The sequence below is a fragment of the Mesocricetus auratus genome, unplaced genomic scaffold (genome assembly GCF_017639785.1).
Source record: "Mesocricetus auratus isolate SY011 unplaced genomic scaffold, BCM_Maur_2.0 Super-Scaffold_100022, whole genome shotgun sequence".
Classification (NCBI taxonomy): Eukaryota; Metazoa; Chordata; class Mammalia; order Rodentia; family Cricetidae; genus Mesocricetus; species Mesocricetus auratus.
The window spans coordinates 14824589-14843897 of NW_024429203.1; the positions used below are offsets into that span (position 1 = coordinate 14824589).

The 19309-nt window shown below is 41.3% G+C and overlaps 1 protein-coding gene across 3 annotated transcripts in view; it reads right to left on the reverse strand.

Annotated features, from left to right (window-relative positions):
* Fam118b (family with sequence similarity 118 member B) overlaps nucleotides 1-19309 on the reverse strand; it is a 52252-nt gene that overhangs the window by 24055 nt on the left and 8888 nt on the right. For all 3 annotated transcript variants that reach the window (XM_021222863.2, XM_040730257.1, XM_040730258.1), the window contains one exon: nucleotides 3614-3706. In XM_021222863.2, the coding sequence (XP_021078522.2) occupies nucleotides 3614-3699 (86 nt within the window). In that variant the 5' untranslated portion in view covers nucleotides 3700-3706. The remainder of the gene's footprint in view (nucleotides 1-3613; nucleotides 3707-19309) is intronic.

A 19309-nucleotide genomic window follows, 5' to 3' on the forward strand; every position in this document is an offset into this window, starting at 1 on the left:
TTCATAAAAGGAAGCTCAATAAGAGAAAAACAAGGAAAATCAGTTCATTTTATCTATTTATTTATTTATATTTTATTTTTTTAAGACAGGGTTTCTCTGTAGCTTTGGATCCTGTCCTGGAACTCTATAGACCAAGCTGGCCTTGAACTCATAGAGATCCGCCGGTATCTGCCTCCCGAGTGCTGGGATTAAAGGTGTGTGCCACCATCACCTGGCTCATTTTTAATTGTGTGTGTGTGTGTGTGTGTGTGTGTGTGTGTGTGTGTGCTTTTTAAGATAGTGTCTCAAATAGCCTGGGAGTCCTTAAAGTCCTGCTCCTCCTGCCTCCTTCTCACAAGTGTCAGAATTACAGGCTTGCACCACCTTACTCAGCCCAAACTTGTACTAATTTTTAAGCTTTGTGTAACCTTTAACCCCTGTGGTAAATTATATTCTCAGAAATATAACATAAAAAGTCACAGATTCATATGAACAGCCACTGTGAAGATACCTAAGTACAATTCTCAAGGACCTTACACTGGTCCAGTACTGTCCTTTCCCTAAGCAGACGCCTCCCACCATACTGAATTAAAATGGTGTACCACCCCTTGTCTTATAAGCTCAATAGCTTTGCTTGTCTTCTCTGTAGTTTTTCCTGTATGAAGGTCTCTAAAGTGTAACTCCTCAGGTTACTGGTAGCAGTGCTGGGCTGGAACAAGATGACAGCAGTGGGCAGACAACAGACATCAAAAGGCAACATAATTTTAGAAGTTCAGAATAAAACCCAATTCCGTTGTAGAAGCCCAGGAATGTTCAGTCACATGCTCAAGTGGGCAGGCAGGTGGCACTAAAATGCAGCTACAAGTCTGCAGAAAGTCAGCCAGGAGACACTGCATCTGAGAACCTTGCATGGTGCCAGGTAGGGAGGGACTAAGGAAGAATCTGTGTATGAAATCTAAGACTTCTCCAACCAGTCTTCCCTTGGGGCAAGTCTTCTAGATACTAGGATTCAACCTTTTCTCTGCATCCAGTCTCCATGCATTAAAAGATGGGAGGATTTCTCTTTGGGGAAATAGCCAGTATGGCAGAAAAGACCCAGCTTTAGACAGGTTAGAGGTCCTCAACTGCTAAACTTGCTCCAGGCTTAATATTCACAGGGAAACTCATTAGCATATTGTGATGATGCATACTGGTTGCCAATCTGACAGAATCTGGAATCAATCAACTAAAAGGAAAGTTCTTGGGCAAACCTACTGCTTCTCAGTAGTAGCTTAAATATGAATAAACAAACTATATGGTCATTTTACATTTGCAAAAAGCCCACATGATAAGAGGTACATACAAACAAGCTACAATTGGTAGAGAGGAATCACTTAGGAGGCTTAGGCAGGAAGATCACACCTGTAAGCTAGCCTGGAACTACAGAGTGACATCTGTCTTCAAAAACAAAAACTAATTGAAGAAAATTAAAACGTAACAGCAATTTTAAAAAATTCATAAGAAAAACTGAGAAACCTTTAAGAAAGTAGAATTGAAACAAACAACAACCACACACACACCCCAGAGCAACAACACTACCACACACACACACACACACACACACACACACACACACACACACACACACACACACACACACACACACCCAGAGCCAGGCACAGAGGTACATGACTGTAATCCAAGAATTTAGGAGGCAGATGCAAGAGGATAGAGTTAGAATTCAGGATGGGTTACATACAAAAACCTTGTCATTAAACAGTGAGAGATGGGGTAGGGGAGGGAAAACATAAAAACATACTCATGAGAGAAAGTTCAACATCTGAACAACAGAGTTCTACAAAGACAGAGAAATGTTTAATGGAGTTTAATGTTGGCTTAACACAAGGCAATTACTTCAGAATGAAGTTACCAGGAAATGGTTTGAAGGTGCCATAGTATTTTAGTTTCACATGAAGATATGGTACTGTATAATATTTTGTGTGTGACTAATAATGTGATTTTTGTAAGATTCTAGTGAGCAAAGGCAAACGAGCTCACACAATAGAAAAATTGGTGTTTTGAATTGGTAACAAGGTTAAAGGTATGGTTCCCAAGGCAGCAGTGCTCAGAGCTGGGGTTTTGGAGGGTAACTGGATCAACTTTATCAATGGCTTAATCAACTGGTGGTGCATGATGTGATGCATTACTGAAACTGGTAGAGACTTTGAGTCACAGGGCCTACATGCAGGTAATCACTAGAGAGAATGTTACCTTGTTTTGGACACTTCTTCCCTGGCTCTGACTCTCAGCAAGCAAAAGGTGTGTAACTCTATTCCACACGTCCTTGAATGACATTCTAACTCACAATATTCTTAAGAGCAATGGAGCCAACAGGTGATAAGCCAAAGTCTCCGAAACTGTGACTAAATCACCATTTCCTCTTTCATTTCTAAAACAACTAATCAGAACAATCTATCTTGGTAAGAATACTTTTCTCTGTTACTAGATATATGAGTGGCTCTAAGAAAAAAATGTTTCCTACATAAAATCCTATTTTCAGTCATACCATTAAGTAAATGTAAGGATATGATAAAGACATCTAGTATCTCCAACAATTATTCCCTATGTATTCTTACTAAGGAAGGCACCTGGGAGTATGCTTCAGCAAAATGGAGTACATTAAAATAAAAAGCAGGAGACTAAGAAGCTGACTCCCCCAAGGTTGAGTCCAGAGGTAAGAATCCATGGAATGAATTAAACTTTTAAACTTTCCAAACATTTTTCAGTATATGCTAGATTAATTCTCCTGTCAGCATCTGAAGATGAAAGGACACAGAAAATTAAAAAAAAAAATAACTAAGACAGTCTTTGGTAATATGGAGGTTTAAAAAAAGGCACAAAAGAAAATATAGTCATAACCCTTTAGGCTTGGCTATTAATACTATTTATGGACTGTTTTGTTTTTTGAGACAGGCTCTCAGTATGCAGCTATGGTTATCTGAGAACTTTGTGTAGATCAGCCTGGTCTTGAATTCACAGAGATCTACCTGCCTCTGTTTCTGTCTCCTGGGTGCTGGAATTAAAAGCACCATGCCCAGCTTATTAATACTATGTATAAAGACATAAAATGTAAATATTGAGAACTTGTTGACCAAATACAGAGATAAACATATGGGAAGATTAAGGGTAAAGCCTGTGGGGCAGCAACACAGAGGGAGGAACTAGGAAAGCAAACAGAGTCCTTATAGTCTATTACTAGAGAGAGCATATAGCAGAACATAGCATTTAAAATGGTTGCTCTCAGGTGCATGCCTGCAATCTCAGCATCTGGGAGGCTGAAGAAAGAACTCTATACCAGCCTGGGCTATATAGCAAGACCTTGTCTCACAATCAAAAACAAAACCAAACGGATGTCAGATTAGAAAAAATAGAAAATTATTATCTCTGATGAGTAGGATATTATGAGCTTTAAAGTAATAAATCTTAAAAGTATGTATATATATATATTACCTTAATAAAAATTAAATCCAAAGTAAAAGTAATTGAATCTTTTAAATGAAAACCGCATTAATTAGTGAAAACACCTGTAATTCAGGGTAGGTACCTCCCACTAATGGTGATTTTCTGTTCCTCTGATTCCCTTTCTCTTGTTTACCTGGGCTTTTTGGTGGGGGGTTCGCCATCATTGAAGAATCCAAAAATCTTGTCTATATCAGAGGCCTGGCTCCCTGTAGAAGCCATCCAGTTTCTAAAATAAATTAAACATCATGTACCATGATTAGATCTGTAAAGTACACCAATTATAACAGCACATACATTAAGCATTTTCATAAGTCATATACCCATTAAGGTACTGTGGGGTGTCCTCTGCTTAACAGAAATCCACTAATTAATGAGCACACCAAGCTTAAGGAATGAAACTAGTCTAAGAGAAGTAATCTTGAAAACACAACACTCATTGTATCAGTGCTCCATACTGCCATACCTTCTGTTCCTGGGAATCCCTTACCCTCATCTCCCACCAAAACCCAGCCATGTCAATTCATGAGAGTCACTGGCATCACTCCATGGAACTTACATAAGAGGGCTTGGGAGTCACTGAGGACATCAAACAACCCCCAGATCTGTATGCTAATAGTGCTTAATTATCCACTGATACTTGGCAATACAACAGGCAATACCATTTGTTCACTGCTAGAAATTCTTTGTTGTTAATTGTCCCCACAGGCTGAAGACAGATCTCTGTCTCACTAAACACAGAGGGATTCTAATCAAGTCGCTGTGATAAACGGGAGAGGTATTAAGCAAAGATAAGGGAAAGACAATAAACATCAGTCGCTGGGATACCCAGCACAAGAGTACTACAGATTAGAATTAAAAAGTACACTGGGTTTTAATTGCTCAAAACTGGTGACAGTTAAAGACTGATACTAGCACTTTTGTTTTGTGTTTTGAGACAGGGTTTCCTCTGTGAAACAGCCCTGGCTGTCCTGGAACTTGCAGACCAGTCTCTATCTCTAGAGTGCTGGGACTAAAGGTATGGGCTTTTTTGTTTTGTTTTGTTGTTGCTGTTGTATGCTTGTGTGTCTCAGCATGTGTGTGGAGGTCAAAGGATAACTTTCTGGGTCTGATCTCTTCTTCAACAATGTGTGTCCCAAGGATCAAACTCAGATCGTAAGGCTTGGCAGCAAGCACCTTTACCTGTTGAGCCATCTCACTGGCTCAGGAGTAGCATTGTAACCCTGACCACGTGGAAGATAACAGAGATGGAGTTCTGGAGACATTGTTATGAGATGGAGTTCTGGAGACATTGTTATGCCCCACTGTTACTATCGCAACTTTACTATTACAAAGCTCATTATTTATTAAAGCCACATGTAGAATTTTCTCTTGCAAACAGAAGGCTCAATTCTTTACCCATATTCCATTCCACCTAATGACCTTTTCTTTAATATTACAGCTATCAGGGAAATAGGGGTCATAAAAGTCACAAAAGTTAGCTCACAGATCATTTTTCTGGTAAAATCTTTGATTCTGATCACAAGAAAGCAAGGCCCTGGGAACACAGGGCAATCACCAAATCTGGAAATCTTGCCTTAACTTAATCATCTGGTGGGACTGTTAAAAAGGACACTGTAAATTCTTTAAAGTCAGCCGTAAACAAAAGTACATGTTTTCTAAAAACAGAATCTCTGGGGGCTTCTTCCAGTATTTCAAATAGGAAACATCTAAGTCAGGTGAAACTTAACTTTTCTAGGCCCCAAACACTTTGTGAATGTTGAGCACACAGCCGGTACAGCACTGTAGTGATAATGTGAAATTTTATGTCTGGCTTTGAGAGAAATGTTTTAGCAAAGCCTTTGCTATGTTTGGGTTAACTAGTAGAGGCTGAGAAATTGTTTTGAGACAGTTTAAACCTTGGAGAAATGTTGTCTTTCTGGAGAGTCTGCACTTGGTGCTATGTGGGAGATTGCTGCTGCGCTGACCTTGACACTTCTGGCACACCTGGAGTTCTTACTTTTGATTATGGCTGCCATGATCAAAAGGGACTGAGATTTGTGTGGGCTGTCTGCTTTCACCGACAACAAGAGCAACATGACTTTGATAGTTGGAACCTTTCCCAGTTCCTATTAACCTTGTGTATGTTTGAATAAAGTAACTGGGGTGAGCTAGCTGGATGTCAGTCTTTTCCAAGAAGGCTGAACCCTTCTGCTCCTTCAGAAAATGAAGGCTTAGCATTTTGGTGAGTTTCTTTCTCTCCTGTGGCATCTATGACCCACATCAAACAATACACCTCTGTCAGTCTTCCTTCTCTTAAGTGTGCATTTCATTTCTTAAGAGTCTAAAAGCTTTCTCTTTGCTGACAGTCAGGATTTGACCATTACTAAAATATTTTCATCAAGTTCTACATATAGAAGTCATTTTCTGTCTAATGTTTATGTTTTATGAAGAAATGATGATAAAAGTGGTGGCGCTCGCCTTTAATCCCAGCACTCAGGAGGCAGAGGCAGGTGGATCTCTGTGAGTTCCAGACCAAAACAATTGTTCAAAACAATAAAGAAAAACCCTGTCTTGAAAAAAACCCAAAAAACAGAACAAACAAAAAAAAGTGGTTACTTCTTTCAAAATCTCTCAGTTTGGGTTTATGATTAAAAGTAACACTAAGGAAGACAAACATATGTCTACACCCCCCCCCCCCACATAAGCAGGGTTCTGTAAACCCATCACTTAAAGAAATTAAACCCAGCTGGGCATGATGGCACATGCTTTTAATCCCAGCACTTGGTGGGCAGCGTCAAGCAGATCTCCAAGACCAGGCAGCCTAGTCTACAAAGCGAGTTCCAAGACAGAGCTACACAGATAAACCCTGTCTTTAGCCCCTCCCCCCAAACCAACAACAACACATAAAGAATAAATTAATACTATGTTTTAGACTTGTGTCTCATCTCTAAGGTACCTCATTATGTAAACCCAAATATTAAAAAAAACAGCAAACTTGAAATATTTCATGTCTTAAACATGTCATTTAAAGGAGTTTCAACCTGCATTATTTATGGATGATAAAGCTATAACACAAAAAGGTTGTTGGTAGCTAGTAGTCCCAGAATCCAAATCAAACAACTCTGTTCTTTCTTGTAATGGCATGTCCTCAGCAACATTACTACTAATGAAAATGTTCTCCAACTACCAGTTTTTCAGCCTTAAAATACTTTTTGAAGTCCAAAACTTGTTTTAATGTGCTAAAAATTATAGCAAGCAGATTTACTTGAAGAAAAAAAAAACTGTGCGTAGAGCTCAATGGCCATGTCACAAGCAGTCATGGCGGAGGCGTGTTCCCTGCAGCTCTCAGTGTGGAAGTTGGAAGAACTGTGTCATACACCTTCATCTGCTTTGCTGCACTTTCATCCTGACCAGCAGTTAATTTCTGATGCCTTTCTTTACAGAACCTTTCCACACGCTCATTTCAGCTGCCGTAGTTTAAGAAAATTAAACATGCACAACAGGCTCTGACTGGAAAGGTTTTAGGTTCTATTACTGAGAAGCTGAATGAAAAGTAATTCTGTAAGCCTTATCACAGCTGGCCATCCACTCATCTTGTTTTCAAACAGACTAATATTTTGCCCCCAGTCAAGGGATGTCTCATGAGATATCTCCCGAGTGTATATCCCAAAGCATATGTTATAAAAAATTGTATCTTATTTGTTTTAGAGTATTGTTTTCAGGGGGGGATCCTTTTTGCATTTATTCTCAACAGTATGCAGTGTTGCTAAAAAGCCTCAAAGCTAAGTACGGAAATCTGGTACAGAATTCCAAGCATGTATCAATTAGTTCACACATGAATTTCTCCATGACCACTATTTCAGCTTTTGCTTCAGTGGATCTTGCTATGTGTAAGGGGTGAACGAAAACCTGAGTAAATGTGTGTTGACATGGGTACAGCCATGCCAAGAGTTTGTCGGGGAGTAGAAAAGCCTTTCCCAGGTGAGGCTCAATGCCAAAGCCTTCCTCTGGTCTACGTGTGAATGTTAACAGCATGTGCAGAAAATGTCGACTGTAGCTTTCCACCCATAGATATTTATTGCCCAAAGGCTTCTCTCCTTCAGCTAGCTATATAATAGTAAACACACTGAGTGTGGGGTGAGAAGCTGGCTTTGGCCTCTCCATTAGAGAGCCTAGAACATCCAATTCCAGCTTTTCCTTCTGTATGTCTGTCTTTTCTCAATTTCCTTGCTACTCTAGCCAGGTCAATCCCTGAAGCCATGAAGAATACAAGCGCTATGTATAGTTAGAGTGGGAACACTTTACTGCCACAAGTAAACAGAGGTATTACCCGTGGCAGTATTCTCATTACTCCAATGACAGCTAAGCCACTCAGAAATCCTTCAAGGCTACACAGTAAATCAAAATCAGTCAGATGCTCAGTGAACACTGAAAAAGTTGATAGTGATGTCATTAACAAAACTTTCAAGCCAAAATCTTCAAGTGAGAGAACACCATGAGTTCAAGGTCAGCTTCAGTTGCATAGTGAGTTCAAGGCCAACTTGTGCCTCATGAGACCCTCTATTAAAAATCTGAAGAGAGAGCATTTATGATTGCAACCTGTCATCTTGGCAGAAATAGAGCTGGGGGTAGGGGTGGGGGTTCAAGATAACCTCCTAAGAAAACCCCTGAAAGAAATGGGGAAAAGAGAGTGGAGAGAAAAGGGACTAGTTGTCTGGATAGTAGCTAGGTTGGCATTTAATAAAGGACCCAGGATATGAAACCATCAGAATCCCAGCAGCTCTTGCTTTGCCAGCATCTTGGAGGCAGCACAAAGGGCAAACCCTGGTTCTTTTCTGCACTCAGCATTCAGTTGGGTCTCCTAGCTGCTTCCTCATTCTCACAGGCTTCCAGCACACACACAGTACTCGACTCAGCCAAGCCCCACACTACAAATAACTTGGAATAACACCATGTGATAAATGGGCAGATGGAATAAGTCAAGTGGAGGGAAAGTCCAATATATTGGGGGGTTTGCCAGGAAGCAAAGGATTTACAAGTAACTAGTATAAAAGACCAGCATATTTCTTGCAGCAAGCTTCTCCACCTTTGTTTATGAAAAATGAAACAGTAACTGAAATAAAGAACACTTTTTAAAAAATTTAAGTTAGAAACAAGCTTGCTTCACATGTCAATCCCAGCTCCCTCTCCTTCCCCTCCTTCCCCACCCTCCCCACCAAGCCCCCCCAGTCCCCCACCCAGTCTCCACTCTGATCCCCAGGGAAGGTGAGGCCCTCCATGGTGGATCTCCAGAGTTTGTCATTTCATCAAGGGCAGGGCTTAGCCCCCCCCCCCAAGAGTCCAGACTGAGAGAGCCTCCCTCATTGCAGGATGGGCACTCAAAGTCTATTTGTACGCCAGGGATAAATACTACCCTAGGCCCCACAGATTACCTAGGCCTCCTAACTGACACTCATACACTCAGGGGGTCTGAGTCAGTCCCATGCTTTCCATACAGCCATCAATCTGGGGACCTAAGAGGTCCTTCTTGTTCAGGTCAACTGTTTCTGTGGGTAAAACCAACCCAGTCTTAACTCGAATACTTTCTTCTGCAGCAAAAAGGGTTAACTTTTTTTTTTAAGGGAAATGATAGTTATCCTATGCCTTGAGAAAATCCAAGCCCCTCTAATTGTGGCTATTGGATTAATTCCAACACATCTGTTTTTTGGCAGCTGTTGGGGAAAAGATGCCCAGTATAAGTAAGGTACCACAAAGGAACATTCCACAGCTTGTTGAATGGAACACATTCAATATAATATTTGTCTGGATAGTTGATAAATTCAATCCACAATGTGCAGTGCAGCTTTTCTTATCAGTGTACAAAAGCAAGCTTGCTGTGTACTCCTAAGACTGATACAGAGACAAGAATGATGTCCGGTGAGCAGGACTTTGCTCTCTGTAACCCCGGCCTGAAATGTTTCCTTTACCCATAGTTCACTTAGCTCCGTCCATCATTCTTCAGCAGCCTGCCAGAAACCTGACTTTTGTCAGATAATCTCTGCATCAAACTCATTCCTGAAAACTTGCCACTGGTAACATGTTACCTTGATGTCACTTATTGTTTTACAAACACTCACATCTAATGTAAAAAGAGCCTCATTAATTGCAAGGGTTCTGAAAGACCCCAAATTCCAGTAAGTCATTTCACTCAAGCCCCAAATAAATCATATTGATATTTTAGGCTCATGATCTTGGATGTTCTTTTTATCAGTTACAGTTTATGTGTATGGGTGTTTTGCCTACATGTATGTATGTGCTTGCTCTCAGAAGCCAGAGGCTGTCAGATCTTTTGAGACTGGAGTTACAGATAGTTGTGAGCTGCCACAGGAGTGCTGGGAATTGAACCCAGGTCCTCTATAACAATAGGCAGTGCTCCTAACCACTGAGCCATCTTTCTAGCCCCTTTATCAATTATTTTTAATTGTAAAGTCAAGTTGACAGTTCAGATGATAAAGCTTAGTTCAATCCTCCAGAACCTACAATTTTAAAAAGCAGCTACAGTTGTATACACTTAAAATTCCAGAGCTGGAAAGCAGCAGTCACAAGTGGTAGTTTACACTTGTAATCCCAGTACTGGGAGGCAGAACCAGTTGAAACTGGGGCTTGCTGGTCAGCACACCTAGCTTACTCAGCCAACTGAGGAAGGCCAATGGGCAATCCTGTCTCAACAAACAAGGTGGATGACTCCTGAGGGAAAACATCTGAGGTTGGCGTTCCTATATATGGCCAATGTGCATGTGCATCTAAACATGCATGCATGTATAAGCATATATATAAAATCAAGTCCAATTTACTCATTGCAACATTACTTACATTTGGGTTCATACATATATTAAACATGATAACAGATACGTAAAAAGTGAGAAACTTATCATAGGCATTCTCTGTATAAAAACCAATTTCCAGAATACAAAAGGAGTCTTACTAATAAGCTTATTTGAGTACAATTTTTTGTTTTCATTTAGTAGCTTTAAATGTCTACTACATGCTAGGCTCTTGAATTCTCTACTTCAAATGGAAATAGAACTGGAGGCTAAAGAGGTTGTTACATATCCTTTTAAGGAAAGAAGCTAGTCAGGCATGGTGGCATGTACCTGTAACCCCAGCATTCCAAAGGAAGCAAGAGGATCTGGAGGTGGCGGCCAGCTTGGGCTTTGTAGAGGGCTTTTAATTCTTTTCTAAGAAATTAAAGTGGGAGAACTATTAGAGTTGGAGATGACATCTATAACCATTAGGTCTGGAGAAGTGAAAAGGTATGTCGACTTTCAAGAATCCTCCTACTTTGTAGTTATATGAACATGTACCACTTTCCTTTTATTTTTGTTGTTGCTATTAGCAGAAAGTGTAATGTTTTGCCTCAGACCCATGTGAACACTCTCTAGCAATTTTTTTTGGTTTTTCGAGACAGGGTTTCTCTGTAGCTTTGGAGGCTGTCCTGGAACTCACTCTGTAGACCAGGCTGGCCTCAAACTCACAGAGATCCGCCTGTCTCTGCCTCTGAATGCTGGGATTAAAGGCGTGCGCCACCAACGCCCGGCCCTCTCTAGCAATTTTATTTCAGCTCCAACCTCCTAGCAAATTACCCTAGAAACAATGAATAACAATTTGTAAAACAAGATTCCAGTAGTAAACAGTGATAAATGGAGAAAGAAGTTTTACAAAGTACAAAAAGCTACTTTAGTCATGACACAAAATTCAGAACATTAAGAAAGATGATCTGTGGGCCATGATGACTAGAATAGTCCCAGGATCACATTGAACAGACTAGAGGACATGGTTCTTTATAAAGAGCATGGGCATTTGAAACAAGGCACTTGATACATACAAGTCTGCCAATATTCTACTATGGCCAGTGATGACAGTGTGACCAATTCAAGATTTAAGAAGCACATAGAAAATTTCATTGTAAGCCAGGTGTTGGTGGCACACGCCTTTAATCCCAGCATTCAGAGGCAGAGACAGGCAGATCTCTGTGAGTTCGAGGCCAGCCTGGTCTACAGAGCAAGTTCCAGGACAGCCTCCAAAACAATACAGAGAAACCCTGTCTCGAAACCCCCCCCCCAAAAAAAAGAAAAGAAAAGAAAATGTCACTGTATGAATTAGAAAACATTTATCACCAGGTAATATATTTAAAAGATTTGGTGCAACTGAGCTAGAAAGAACAGGGAACATGTTAAAACCTAATTATACATAGTAGGTAAATGCTCTACCAATGAGCTATATGCCCAGCCATCTTTTAAAAACTTTTGATTGCATGTGTCTGTGCACATGTACATAACATATACATGAGTACAGACAATTCTGGAGCCAAGAGGCACTGGATCCTCTGGAACTGGAGTTACAGGTGGTCATGAGCTTGATATGGGTGCTAGGAACCAAATTTGGGTCCTCTGGAAGAACACTATGTGTTCTTAACCACTGACTCATCTCTCAGTATCCCCTTTTCACTTTCTATTTGAAGGAGTCTCATTAAGTAGTCCAGACTATCCTTGAACTCACTCTATAGCCCAGACAAGTCTTGAACTTGTAAGCCTCTAGAGCAGTTGAAGTTATACAGCTATGGACAAGATCTCACAGATGTAGATGAGGATGACTCTGAACTCATGATCCTCCTGCCTCTACCTCCCAAAGACTGGAATTATAGGCATTCATTATAGGATTCTGTGCATGTTAAATAATGAACTACCAAAGCCTGTTCTTTTGTTTTGTTTTTTGAGATGGGTTCTCTGTATTGTTTTGGAGGCTGTCCTGGAACTCGCTCTGTAGACCAGGCTGGCCTTGAACTCACAGAGACCCACCAGCCTCTGCCTCCCTAGTGCTAGTATTAAAGCTGTGCACCATCAATGCCCGGCTCCAAAGCCTGGTCTTAGACAGTTTTCCCATGCTGGGCACAGTGGAGCAGACCTTTAATCCTAACATGGGAGACAAAGGCTGAGTTCGAGGCCAGCCTGGTCTATAGAGTGAGTTCCAGGACAGTCAGGGCTACACAGAGAAACCCTGTCTAGGAAAACAAAATCAAACAAAAGGAAGTTTTCCTCTTAACTAAACCCAAACTTAACCCAATCTCACTATCTTGGAAACAAGTGTCCTTACTATCTTTGTCATAAACAGACTTTTGGCTTCAAACCTGGCAATCTGTAAGTAGAAATGATCAAGTTTTACCCCCCCCACCCATTATGGGAGATTAAAACAGAACCTTGGGAACACTAGGCACATACTCTATCACCAAACCACAACCCCATTCTAGAATGGTAAAATCTTTAGTTTTGAGGTGTTTTGTTTGTGTTTTTTTAAATGCTGAGTCTATAAGCACGTAATCCAAACCCACCGCTTTACTTACACAGATACCTGTTTGTTTAGCTGCCCTATAAAGTGAACTTAAACTCTGCACTCCTTTGTTAAGATTTCAAGTTAAGACATGAGTGTAGGTATTTAAAGATTACATCCGTAGAACATTTGTAGAATAGAAGTTCCACACTTAATGGCTGATTTACTTTGGCTTCTGAACTCTTTGAAGCTTGGGAGAAACTCATTTCTAGAAGCTGACATGTTCAATTCCTCTCTGCAGCTGCTATAGAATTCCTCAAATAGGCTTGTGTATGCTAGCCTTGATGTCTGTATGTACTCAGAATACAGGCACAGGCCATTATTCAAATCATGCTTCATGATCTGAGGTACCCTTCTTGTCTGACTTACATTGGCTCTGTGGGATCTTAACACTGGCCCTCATGCATGCACAGCAAACACTCTGTCCTCTGAGTCATCACCACAGCCAAGGGTGGATTTTTTTTTAGATTTGTTTATTTATTATGTATACAGTGTTCTGCCTGCATGTACACCTGCACACCAGATGAGAGCACCAGATCTCACTATAGATGGTTGTAAGTCACCATGTGGTTGCTGGGAATTGAACTCAGAATCTCTAGAAGAGCAGCCAATGCTCTTAACTTCTGAGTCATCTCTCCAGGCCCAAGGGTAAATTCTTAAGAGTAGAACTCTTTCTGTCAAAAGACTCAGGGGTATTAGTATTTGGGGACAAGAAACTAGTGCTTCTTATCTCAGAACAAACTGGGTTAAATAAAAGCATTCCATGACATATAATCTCATGTGTGATTAATAAAACTAAATTCTGCATCATGATTATAAAACCCTAGCTCCACCCACCATCAGCTCTTCATCCAGCTTTTTCTGAACCCCTTTTGCTGCAATGCTCCCCGTAGGCTGCCTGTCCACCCTTCTCCTCTAAATGCCTCTGCTATACTTTGACCCCTTATTTGTATCTTTTAACACTTGCAATTATCAGCCTCTCACACAAGAATAACTGTTCTTTCAGGATAAGGAGAAATTCCTTATCCTGGGCAGGGTTTCTCTGTGGCTTTGGAGGCTGTCCTGGAACTATCTCTTGTAGACCAGGCTGGTCTCGAACTCAAGAGATAAACCTGCCTCTGCCTCCCGAGTGCTGGGATTAAAGGCATGCGCCACCAACGCCTGGTCCTAGGCCAGTTTCTATTACACAATGTTTTACACATCAGAGTAAATGTTCAAATATTTGCCGATCCAATGACTGTGTACCTACTATGAGTTAAAAGTCTAGAAGATAAATTGATATGCCTAATGTTCTAACCTGTTAAAACCTAAGATGAATAAGTTACAGGATTTTTCTCTCATGCCAACCAAATACCTCCTGTGACTGATGCTACCAATCACCAGTTTAGGCCTTCTCTAGCTTTCAGTTTTCTCCTTCTCAACTACCTAAGAAGAAATAAGGTCACATAAGACTCCTGTTGAAAGTCTACCAATGCATTTGATAAAACAGAGCTACATGCACTCAATTCAGCCTATTTCTAGTTTGTAGCTGCCCCTGATTATATTCTCCATATGCCTGTAGAATTCAAAACAATAATTTTATTAGTCACAAGTTGTTGAGTTTTCATGTTCAAATATATACTAAATGTCAGGCACACAGAGTGTTATGATTACCAATACTGCAGCCAACTTACCTCCCACAAACAAACACTACATAGCATTTATACTTTGCTCAATACCACTCTCCTCTGAGGACGAGTCTGTTATCACTATGTATCACAAATACCCTAGATAATAAAACTGATCAAGCAGCTTGCTAAAAGTCACTTGACTATTATGCAGTAGTCAGGGAACACTGGCTGCAGAGTCAACTTTGTTAAGACATAGCACAATAATGTCTCAGCACAGTAGACATAGTATACAGACTCCAAAGTCAACCTTGTTGTGACACGATGATGATATTATTCCACCTGATGAATGACACATATACTATTTCCTTAGAAAGTCTAGCCTTCGGGGACAGAAAACTGTAGTCAATACTTGTAACATGGTCATGCAGGTTGAATACACACACACACACACACACACACACACACACACACACTGAAGGAACATTTGTGCTCATTGAACCCTTTATAGAAAATGAAATCCTAAAGGCAAAATTCAGTGAGACTGTGTTGCTGTTTCTTTTTCTTTACCTCCTGAAGCATCAACTCACCATCAACATTCTCAGCTTTTCCTAGTTTCCCTTCCATCCCCCTAGTGAAAGAGCAATCACCCTCTTTTTAATCTCCAAGGTAGAAGGTCTGAAGTGCCCCTCCCCCAACTCCACACATTTCTTTCCCTCCCCACCACAGTATTCTTATGGTCTAAAGTACCAACTAACTGTGAGAGATTTCTGGCCCACGTCTCTACTGTGCTTTAGATCCAAGAGACACACTTTCATGTTCAATGAAACTACACTTAAGCATACGTGGTTCTTTGAGACAGACAGTATATCAACTAAAGGTCAAAACAGTTTAACAATTATTGTGTACCACAGACCTCTGAATGACAGATAATCTCTACATGTTAAAATTATGGGCAACTAGCCGGGCAGTGGTGGCGCACGCCTTTAATCCTTTAATCCCAGCACTCGGGAGGCAGAGGCAGGAGGATCTCTGTGAGTTCCAGGCCGGGCTGGTCCGACAGCCTCCAAAACAATACAGAGAAACCCTGTCTCGTAAAACCAAAAAAAACAGGCAACTACTTCTTCCTTTTGGTTTGAAATACCAACCTCCTAAGCATGTACTGATTTTGTAAAACCCATTTTAATAATCCCTAAAGAACAAAAGAATGATGAACCAAAGGTAACCTAACATGCAATCTTCAACTACCATGATAATCTCTGAAGGACTTTTGTTCCTCATAAAATCAATGACAGCTGGGCAGTAGTAGTACACGTTTTTAATCCCAGCACTCGGGCTGGAGAGATGGCTCAGCCGTTAAAGGCTAGGCTCACAACCAAAAATCCCAGCACTCAGGAGGCAGAGGCAGGTGAATCTCTATGAGTTTGATGCCAGTCTGGTCTACAAAGTGAGTTCCAGGACACCCAGAACTGTTATACAGAGAAACTCTGTCTCAAAAATGAAAAAAACAAAAACAAAACCCAAAACAATAACAAAAAAAACCAAACCTAAAAACCCACAGTATTTTGTGTGATATCTAAATAAGATGAGAATCAAAAGCATTGTTTACACTAGAGAAGAGAATATGAAAGCACCATACACAAAAAAAAAAAAAAATCAAGAGAGCCCACCAAGTTTTAACACGAAAAAACAGCTCCAAAAGCACTGCTTTGCTGAGTAGGCAACAGCAGTATCAAAGTGGCCTGTGAAAATAACTGAAGAGGAAGACATTACCAGACAAAAGCAGGCTAGGAAAACCTAAAAACACACTGTCTAATAAACTGAAGACAAGGGAGGACTCCCAGGAAGGGAGCAGCCACAGAGGGTAGCTGGCACCTCTCCCATACCTCGGAGAACAAATCCTGTGTAGACATTGCAGGAACAAAACTAAAGTTATAATGAAACAGGGATGTAGCAAAGGCAAGAAGGTTGGAGAACTGACTACTTACTGCTCTGTAGAAGACCCAGGTTCGGGGCCCAGCACTCATCTGGAACTTCAGTTCCAGGAGCTCTGATGTCTTCTTTTGATTTTTCAAGGCACCCAGCACAAACATGGTACACAAATATACAGGCAATACACTCTCACACATAAAATAATGCTTTGAAAAAGGAGCACAGGTAAACACCCTGTCACCCCAGTGCAGGCAAATCCCGCAGACCCTGCTTACTGCGCTTGGAGCATTTGATAACCTTGGCTCCATGTTCATATGACTCAAGACTTCCTTCCTTAGAGTGCCTTTGCTTCCAGCTACATATTCTTTTGTTTGTTTGCTTTTCTGAGGCAGGTGGGCTATCATATTCTTACAACCCCTGTTGTAGTGTATCCCTGCCTTCCTCCACTGATCTCAGTATCTTAGCAAAATTAACTTTTAAAAACATTCATGCCGGGCGGTGGTGGCACACGCCTTTAATCCTTTAATCCCAGCACTCGGGAGGCAGAGGCAGGAGGATCGCTGTGAGTTCGAGGCCGGGCTGGACCGACAGCCTCCAAAACAATACAGAGAAACCCTGTCTCGTAAAACCAAAAAATAAAATAAAATAAAATAAAATAAAAACATTCAGTGCTGAGTATGGTTGTGTACACCTTAACCTCAGCACTCAGGAAGCCAAGGCAGAACATCAAAACCTGGAGGTTGTGGCTGGAGAGATGGCTCTAAAGAACATTGACCACTATTCCAGGGGACACAGATGGACTCCTAGTACACACACGGTGGCCCATACTGTCCGTAACTCCAGTTCCAGGGAATGGCACCCTATTCTGGCCTCCTCTGGCACTGCATGTATGTAGTGGACATATGTCCACAGGTGCAGGAAAACACTCATACTGATTTTGTTTTGTTTTGGGGGGGGCAGTTTGAGACAGGGTTTCTCAGTGTAACAACTCTGGCTGTCCTGGAACTCACTCTGTAGACTAGGCTGGCCTTGAACTCACAGAGATCCGCCTAACTCTGCCTACCAAGTGCTGAGATTAAAGAAGTGAACCACTACTTCCTGGCTTTAAGTAAGGTTTTTAAGGATGGAGGCCAGTTTGTTTTATACAAGACCTTGTTTTAAATGAGCAAACGATTTAAACAGAGCAAGATGTGGTGGAACCTATCTATAATCCCAGCTACAGAGGTAGAAGCAAGAAGATTCAAGGCCAGCCTGGGCAATAGCAAGAATCTTGTTTCTGTAAGGTAACGGAGGAAAGGTCTGCATGGCTCAGCAGTAGAGAACTTAACTAGGATGTGTAAGATTTGCTCTACACACTACAGGAACAAAAGCAAGCAGTGGCAAGCCAGGGCAGCAGTACTCTGCTACAGCTGGCTCTGGGCTGTGAGGCACCTGAAGTTTGAGAGGGAGCCCAAGATCAGAGTGCAGAGTTAGCCACACGTTAGCCATAGAGGCCAGGCAGTGGTGGCACACACCTTTAGTCCCAACACTTGAAAGACAAGAGTCAGAAGGATCTCTGTTAGTTCAAAACCACCCTGCGCTACACAAAACTGATCCAGTCTAAAAGAGAAACAGAGCTCACACAAGGTGATCCTAGCACTTGGAGTGACACACCTTTAATCCCAGCACTAAGAAGGTAGAGACTGGGCTGAGAGGAATATAAGGCAGGAGGAGACAGATCAGGGCAGTCTGAAGCAGTAGTCTGAGGATTCCGGAGACAGGATCCCTATTCTGTCTGAGGTAGAGATAAGAAGTAGTGGCTAGCTGCTTTGCTTCTTTGATCTTTCAGCTCCCCCTAATTTTGACTCCACGTATTTTATTATTAATACCAATTAGAATTTGTACATCTTGTGGGTACTTTGTGTTTCTCTTTGCTATGTACAGATATCATTGTGCCCACTCTCTTGACTTTGGTCCTTAAGCAATTAATACTTTCTTTTCAAGCATTATCAGTAAAATGATCTTGTAAGCTATAAAACGAAGACAGACGGGAGAAGACTGCAGCAGCTGAGGGCTTTCAATGAATTTTTGGAGATGGGAAACCCAGAAACTTTAAATGCAGACCTAAAGATACATATGGATTATCATGAAGTCTACCCACTGAACAATTTTCTCCACCCACTGCTAGTCAGAAAACCATTTCATTTTCTCCACCTCCCAAATCAAAGCTTTAGAGAAAAGCAAAATGAAATTTGAAACGACTTGAATCAAATACAGCCAGGATCATTAGACCTCCAAAGAAATCACATTTGTTTCTCAAATTATTAAGCGTTTACTAAGCACAACGCCCTTCTCTACAATGGTGAACAGAACAGAACAAAACCAAACCAAACCACATGCCCTGGCGTAGCCCATAGTAGTAAGGGCTAGCCAGGTAAGAAATGCTCCTAGAAACAGGGGAGGAAAAGGGAGATGGTGTTTGACATGAAACAGAGGGCACCTCATCCAGGTGCTGAGGTCAGCCTGAAGAAGGAACATGTCGTTGCATCTTGGATACAACCAGGCAGAGAATTGCCAGTGTAAGCCATCCAATCATTTGTAGGACATGGAGCTAATGCAAAAATCTGAGAAAAATCTAAAGAACTATAATGGGCCCACCTATAGCCTATCACATCCATACTGTTAAAAAAAAAAACTCAAACCCTGTCATAGTAGCACATGCACTTAGGAGGTAAAAGGAGGGCCAAAAGTTCAAGGTTAGACTCAGCTACTTAGTGAGTTCAAGGCCAGTTTAGGCAGAGGGGTGGTGTGGGAGGGGAGGAAGGGAGGAGATCGGAGAGTGGGATAGAGAAAGGGGGAGAGAAAAGAAAGATAGAGGAGAGAGATGTGGGGTAAGAAGAAGGGGAGACAGACAGAAGGAGAAGGCAAGAAAAGAACAGCGACAAAAGAATCAAATTAAGGATAGA